Below are 7,758 nucleotides of genomic sequence, written 5' to 3' on the forward strand. Positions count from 1 at the left end.
GACATCCCAGACCACCCCAACCTCATTGGGTGACCTAGAACATCCCAATAGGACATCCCAGCCCACCCACACCCATTGGGTGACCTGGAACACCCCATAGGACATCCCTGACCACCCCAACCCAGTGGGTGACCTAGAACACCCCAATAGGACATTCAAGAGTACCCCACTCATTGGCTGGCCTAGAATACCCCATGGGACATCCCAGCCCACCCACACCCATTGGGTGACCTAGAACACCCCATAGGACATCCCTGACCACCCCAACCTCATTGGGTGACCTGGAACACCCAATAGGGACCCCTAGACCACCCATTGGGTGACCTAGAACACCCCATGGGACATCCCAGACCACCCCAACCCATTGGATGACCTAAAACACCCAATAGGACATCCCAGACCACCTCACCCATTGGGTGACCTAGAACACCCAATAGGGACCCCTAGACCACCCATTGGGTGACCTGGAACACCCCATAGGACATCCCTAGACCACCCCAAACCAGTAGCTGACCTAGAACACCCTATAGGACATCCCAGACCACCCCAACCTATTGAGTGACCTAGAACCCCCCATGGGACATCCCAGCCCACCCCACCCATTGGGTGACCTGGAACACCCAGTACCACATCCCAGCCCACCCCAACCCATTGGGTGACCTAGAACACCCCATGGGACATCCCAGCCCACCCCACCCACTGGGTGACCTAGAACCCCCCTCCATCTCACCCAACCCCCATTACCACACCCCACAGACCGACCCCACCTCACTTGGTGTCCCCCCAGGGCTGGGCTGGGCGCTGGTGTTCACCCCGTCCCTGGGCGCCGTGTCCCGCTGGTTCCCCTCCCACCGCCCCTTGGCCACGGGCCTGGCCGTGTCGGGCGCCGCCGCCTCGGGGCTGGCGCTGGGGCCGCTGGTGCCGCTGGCCCTGGAGCGGTACGGCTGGCGCGGCGCCCTCCTCCTCCTGGCCGCCGTCTCCCTCAACCTGGTGGCGGCCGCCGCGCTGCTTCGACCCCCACCTTCCATCCCCACCGTCACCACCACCACCAAACCCACCCATGAGGAACCCCCAGCGCTCTTGGCTCTGCTCCGGCACGGCCCTTTCCTGCGCTTCGCCGCCTCCTTCGCCCTGCTGGACGCCGGCTACTACGTGCCCTTCGTGCACGGCGCGGCGCGTGCCCACGAGCTGGGCGGCGGCCCCCGCGCGGCGGGCGCGGTGCTGGCGGCCATGGCGGTGGCCGACGGCGCCGGGAGGCTGCTGGCGGGCTGGCTGGCGGCCCGGCCGGCCTCGGCGCCGCTGCTGTGGCACCTGCGGGGCTGGGCGGCGCTGGCGGGGGTGCTGGCGCTGATGCTGCCGCTGGCCGGGGGTCCCGGGGGGCTGGCGGCGCTGGCGGCCGCCTACGGGGGCTGCGCCGGGGCCGTGGCGCCGCTGCAGTTCGCCGGCGCGGCGGAGGTGGCCGGGCAGGGCCGGGAGGAGCTCGGCATCGGCCTCATGCAGGTGGTGGAGAGCGCGGGGTCATTGCTGGGAGCGCCCCTGGCTGGTGACGGGGGTTTGGGGGCTTGGGGGATTTGGGGGTTTGGGGATCTGGAACCCACCATGGAGGTGGCCGGGCAGGGCGGGAGGAGCTCGGCATCGGCCTCATGCAGGTGGTGGAGAGCGGGGTCGCTGCTGGGAGCGCCCCTGGCTGAGTACGGGGGGGTTTGGGGGGGTTTGGGGGGATTTGGAGGGGGTGCTGGGGGGTTTTGGGGGTTGGGGATCTGGAACCCTCCATGGAGGTGGCCGGGCAGGGGCGGGAGGAGCTCGGCATCGGCCTCATGCAGGTGGTGGAGGCGCGGGGTCGCTGCTGGGGCGCCCCTGGCTGGTACGGGGGTTTGGGGGAGGGCTTGGGGGTGTTGGGGGTGTTGGGGGTTTGGGGATCTGGAACCATCCATGGGGGTGGTCAGGAGGTGGGTGGGGTCTGAGTTGGGGGCTGGGGGGTTGTGGGGTGCTGGGTGGTCAGAGGGTGGGTGGAGGTTGAATTGGGGGCTGGGGGTTGTGGGGGTGTTGGGTGGTCAGAGGGGTGGGTGGGGTCCCATTGGGTGATCTGGAACCCACCACGAGGGGTGGTCAGGGAGGTGGGTGGGGATTGAGTTGGGGGTGGGGGGATTGATTTAGGGGTGGGGGGTTGATTTAGGGGTGGGGGTTGAGTTGGGGGTGTTAGGGGATCTGGAACCAACCATGGGGGTGGTCAGGAGGTGGGTGGGGGTTGAATTGGGGGTGGAGGTTGTGGGAGGGGGATTGGGTGATCTGGGTGGGTGGGGTCCCATTGGGTGATCTGGAACCCACCAGGGGGTGGTCAGGAGGTGGGTGGGGATTGAGTTGGGGGTGGGGGTTGAGTTGGGGGTGTTGGGTGATCTGGAACCCACCAGGGGTGGTCAGGAGGTGGGTGGGGTTGAATTAGGGGTGGGGATTGATTTAGGGGTGGGGATGTTGGGTGGTCAGGGGTGGGTGGGGTCCCATTGGGTGATCTGGGTGGGTGGGGTCCCGTTGGTGATCTGGAACCCACCACGAGGGGTGGTCAGGGGGTGGGTGGGGATTGAGTTGGGGTGGGGGTTGAATTGGGAGGTGGGGGTTGAGTTGTGGGTGTTGGGTGATCTAGAACCTCCACGGGGGCGGTCAGTGAGGTGGGTGGGGATTGAGTTGGGGGTAGGGGGTTGAGTTGGGGGTGGGGGTTGAGTTGGGGGTGTTGGATGACCTAGAACCCACCACGGGGTTGGTCAAGGGCATGATGGGAGGGGGCCCCATTGGGGGGACAAGGGAATCTTGTGGGGTATTGGGTGACCCAGAACCCACCCTGGGGGGCACCCAAAGCCCAGTGGGTGGTCTGGGGGTCTTTAGGGGTTCTAGACCACCCAAGAGCTCCATTTTTGGCAGGTTGGCTGCGCGACCTCACCGGCGACTTCACCGTGTCCTTCCTGACCGCCGGCGCCTTCCTCCTGGCTGGGACCCTCCTCCTCCTCACCCTCCTCCAGGGGGTCCACAACCCCACCCCCACCCCTGACAGCCCCGAGAACCCCCCCGAGCCCCCCAAAGCCGCTCTAGAACCCTCCGTGTGAACCCCAAATCCAAACTCAAACCGATCCTTTATTCCATCGGGAGCTGCCTGTGAGGAGGGGGCGTGGCTTTCCCTTTGAGGGGCGTGGCCTGAGCAGAGGGGGCGTGGCTAAAGGGTGGGGTGTTTTGGGGGGGGCCTGGCGAGTTTTTCGGGGTGATCCGAGGCCATCAGGGAGATGTCCCGGAAGATGTCGAGGTAGGTGTCGTCACCTTGGGGGAGGGACCAAATTAGGGACCCTCCCCTTTAAAATTCCCTTAAGGACCCCCAAAATCCAGGATCCCCTAAAAAAAAAAAAAACCAAAATTGGGCTGCCCCTCTTCCCCCCACATAGGGGTCCCTCAAACGCGGGGAGCCCTCCAAGGACCCCCTCGAGGTCAGCCCAACCCCTCCCCCCAAAATTTGTATTGGGAACCCTCTCCCCAAAATTGGGGAGCCCCAAAACCATCCCACCCCCCAAAAAAAAGCCACTCGATCCTTCTCAGGACTCCCAAAATGAGGGGACCCCCAAAAAAAAAAATTGTTCCCCTCAAACTTAAGGACCCCCCAAAAACTTCAGGACCCTCCCCAAAACTTGGATCTCCCCTTCTCAGCTCTCTCTAGGGTCAGAGAAACTCCCAAACCCACCCCAGAACCCCCCAAAAACTCACCCCTGACCCTCCCCAGGACCCCCAAATCCCAGAGACATCTCCCCCCTCCCCACCCCTACAAAGACCCCTAAAACTTGAGACCCCTCCAGGTCTCTCAGGGCAGAGAAACCCCCAAACCCACCCCAGCACCCCTAAAAATCCACCCTGATCCTCCCCCAGGACCCCCCAAAACCCAATGCCCACCCCCTAAATCCCAGAGACCTCCCCCAAAAACCCTCACCAGTCTGTCCCTGAGCCACCTCCAGCTCCCTCATCTTGGCCAAACGCAGCCTGGGGAGGGTGGGGGAGGGTGTGAAAACGGGTGACCCCTCCAAGACCCTCCCCAAGCTCCCCAAACCCCCAAACCCCGGGGTCTCACAGGGTGACGATGTCGGCGTTGGCCAAGTCCATGGCGATGCTCAGGGGGTCCTTCCCCTCGGCGTCCACGGCGTTGACGTCAGCCCCCCGTTTCAGGAACAGGCAGGCCAGGCTGGAATTTGGGGGGGGGTCCCACATTTTAGAGGGGTTTTGGGGGTTCAGGGGGGGTTTAGAAGGGTTTGGGGTACCCGGGATTCAAGGGGCGTGAGGAAGGGTTGGGGTCACCCATCCAGGTCCTGACCGGGGCGGGGCCTGCTGAGCTTCGGAGAGGGGGAAACTGGGCTGGGACCACTCCCCAAAAAAGGGAGATTTTAGGGGGGTTTGGGGGTTGAATTGCACCCCAAAATGGGAGAGAGACCCCCAAAAAAAGGGAATGGGGACCCCCAAAAGAGGTCTCAAGGAGGGAATAGGAAGCGCCACTGATGGAAGAGAGACCCCCACCCCCCAAAAAAAGGGAATAGAGACCACTCCCCCCCCACCCCAAAGAAAATGGGGGTCCTCTCCAATAAGAGCCCCCCAAAATGGAATAGGGAATGGCCACAAAAGGGATTAGAGACCCCTAAAAGGGATTAAGGATCCCCCAAAAGGGAACAGAGGCCCCCAAAAGGGACGAGGGACCCCCAGCAAGGAATAGCAAACTCCCTAGTAGGGAACAGGAACCCCCTTTGACAAACAGAACAGGGAGACCCCCAAGAGAATGAGACCCCTTGGAAGGGAGTATGAAGCCCCAAAAGTAAGCAGGAGTGCCCCCAAAAAAGATTTAGGGGCCCCCACAAAGCTTGTAGACCCCCCCTTTAAAAAAAGAGGTGGTCCTCCATGAAATGATTCAGTTCAGGTCACCCATCCAGGCCTCAACTGGGGCAGACCCTGCTGAGCTTCCCCACAACCACCTTAGGGGTGGGGGCCGCCACCATTGGCCCAGATGGGGGTGGGATTTGGGGTGCCCCCCCCCCCAAATGGAACAGGAACACCCCCAAAGGGAAGAGGGACCCCCCCAAAAGGGGAATAGGGATCCCCAGCAAGGAATAGCAAACTCCCCAGTAGGGAACAGGAACACCCCGCAACAAACAGAACAGGGAGACCCCCAAGAGAATGAGACCCCTTGGAAGAGAATATGAACCCCCAAAAGTAAGCAGGAGTGTCCCCCAAAAGATTTAGGGACCCCCACAAAGCTCACAGACACCCCCCCTTAAAAAAAAGGGGTTAATCCCCATGAAATGATTTACTTTGGGTCACCCATCCAGGCCTCAAACGGGGCAGACCCTGCTGAGCTTCCCCCACATCCACCTTAGGGGTGGGGGCCGCCACCATTGACCCACATGGGGGTGGGATTTGGGGCGCCCCCCTCTCCCCTTCAGGATCCTCCAGGAGCCCCCCAAGAGCCCCCCCAGTTGGTGCCCAGGCCTCACCCAGTGTGCCCCAGCATGGTGGCGTGGTGCAGCGGGCCCCGCCCGCGGTTGTCGCTCTGGTTCACGCTGGCCCCGTTCTGCAGCAGGAACTCGCAGGCCAGCAGGGAATTCTTTTGGGATGGGGGGGAGAAAAAACGGGGGGCAGGATTAAGGACATCATCCCCCCACACTCCCACCCACCAGCACCTTGAGGTGCTCCCTCAGTGCTCCTCCACCCCCCCCCCCAAAAACGCCCTGGGGTTACCGCGGCCACGGCCTCGAGCAGGGGGGTCCGGTTGTCGTCGGCGCCGTTGACCCAGCCGGGGTCGGCTCCGTGGGCCAGAGCATCAGCCATGGTGGGCAAGCGGCATCGCCGGGCGGCCCAGAACAGCAGGGCCCCGGGGTGCAGGCAGGGGGCGCCCTCGGGCTCAGGGGGGTCTGGGGGGAGGGGGGCAGAGCTTCAGGACACGCCCACGGAGCATGAGACACACCCACGGAGTGTGAGACACACCCACAGAGTGTGAGACACGCCCACGGAGTGTGAGACACGCCCACGGAATGTGAGACACGCCCACGGAGCGTGAGACACGCCCACGGAGTGTGAGACACGCCCACGGAGCGTGAGACACGCCCACGGAGCATAAGACACGCCCACGGAGCATAAGACACACCCACGGAGTGTGAGACACGCCCACGGAGCGTGAGACACGCCCACGGAATGTGAGACACGCCCACGGAATGTGAGACACGCCCACGGAGCGTGAGACACACCCACAGAGTGTGAGACACGCCCACGGAGCGTAAGACACACCCACGGAATGTGAGACACGCCCACGGAGCGTGAGACATGCCCACAGAATGTGAGACACGCCCACAGAGCATGAGACACGCCCACGGAGCATGAGACACGCCCACAGAATGTGAGACACGCCCACGGAGCGTGAGACACACCCACGGAGTGTGAGACATGCCCACGGAATGTGAGACACGCCCACGGAGTGTGAGACACGCCCACTGAGCATGAGACACGCCCACGGAGCGTGAGACACACCCACGGAATGTGAGACACGGCCACGGAATGTGAGACACGCCCACGGAGCGTGAGACACACCCACGGAATGTGAGACACGCCCACGGAGTGTGAGACACACCCACAGAGCGTGAGACACACCCACGGAGCGTGAGACACGCCCACGGAATGTGAGACACGCCCACGGAATGTGAGACACGCCCACGGAGCACGTGACACGCCCACGGAATGTGAGACACGCCCACGGAGTGTGAGACACGCCCACGGAGCGTGAGACACGCCCACAGAGTGTGAGACACGCCCACGGAGCGTGAGACACACCCACGGAATGTGAGACACGCCCACGGAGTGTGAGACACACCCACAGAGCGTGAGACACACCCACGGAATGTGAGACACGCCCACGGAATGTGAGACACGCCCACGGAATGTGAGACACGCCCACGGAGCGTGAGACACGCCCACGGAATGTGAGACACGCCCACGGAGTGTGAGACATGCCCATGGAGCGTGAGACACGCCCACGGAGTGTGAGACACGCCCACGGAATGTGAGACACGCCCACAGAGCGTGAGACACGCCCACGGAGCACGTGACACGCCCACGGAATGTGAGACACGCCCACGGAGTGTGAGACACGCCCATGGAGCGTGAGACACGCCCATGGAATGTGAGACACGCCCATGGAATGTGAGACACGCCCACGGAGCGTGAGACACACCCACGGAATGTGAGACACGCCCACGGAATGTGAGACACGCCCACGGAGCATGAGACACACCCACGGAGCGTGAGACACACCCACAGAGTGTGAGACACGCCCACGGAATGTGAGACACACCCACGGAGCATGAGACACACCCACGGAATGTGAGACACGCCCACGGAGCGTGAGACACGCCCACGTTGGTCAAGACACGCCCCCCACCCCGCCACGAAGCCTCCCTGCTGGTGGGAGGTGGTTCAGTGTGTAAGCCACGCCCACTGGGTGAGGAGGCCACGCCCATGTGGCTAAAGACACGCCCACTCGTGAAATGACACGCCACTCTCCTCTGGTGGGAGGTGCTTGATGTGTTAGCCACGCCCATTATGTTGGCTGACCACGCCCACTTCATAGCATGAGCCACACCCCTTCATGACCAAACCCCGCCCTTTTACTCAAGCCCCTCCCATTCACCCCAAACCACACCCATTTACCCCAAACCACACCCATTTACCCAAACCCCTCCCATTTATCTC

General features: G+C 62.9%; 2 protein-coding genes across 2 annotated transcripts; one reads left to right on the top strand and one right to left on the bottom strand.

Moving 5' to 3' along the window:
• Window positions 1-756: 756 nt before the first annotated feature.
• On the top strand, window positions 757-3,098 carry LOC126635279 (monocarboxylate transporter 13-like; the record flags this gene model as incomplete). Its single annotated transcript, XM_050306304.1, has 2 exons — window positions 757-1,543; window positions 2,917-3,098. Coding segments are annotated over 2 exons (969 nt in total), but the record flags the coding sequence as incomplete, so codon positions are not given.
• Window positions 3,099-3,106: 8 nt separating this feature from the next.
• On the bottom strand, window positions 3,107-5,866 carry LOC126635280 (arf-GAP with coiled-coil, ANK repeat and PH domain-containing protein 1-like). Its single transcript, XM_050306305.1, has 5 exons — window positions 5,755-5,866; window positions 5,511-5,620; window positions 4,103-4,213; window positions 3,965-4,014; window positions 3,107-3,306 (listed from the first exon to the last, which is right to left on the bottom strand). The coding sequence occupies exons 1-5, from the start codon at window positions 5,842-5,844 to the stop codon at window positions 3,206-3,208; spliced, it is 462 nt and encodes a 153-aa protein (XP_050162262.1). The 5' UTR covers window positions 5,845-5,866; the 3' UTR covers window positions 3,107-3,205.
• Window positions 5,867-7,758: the final 1,892 nt, after the last annotated feature.

This window comes from Myiozetetes cayanensis, unplaced genomic scaffold, assembly GCF_022539395.1.
Source record: "Myiozetetes cayanensis isolate MyiCay16 unplaced genomic scaffold, myiCay2020 scf1199, whole genome shotgun sequence".
In the NCBI taxonomy this organism is placed as follows: domain Eukaryota; kingdom Metazoa; phylum Chordata; class Aves; order Passeriformes; family Tyrannidae; genus Myiozetetes; species Myiozetetes cayanensis.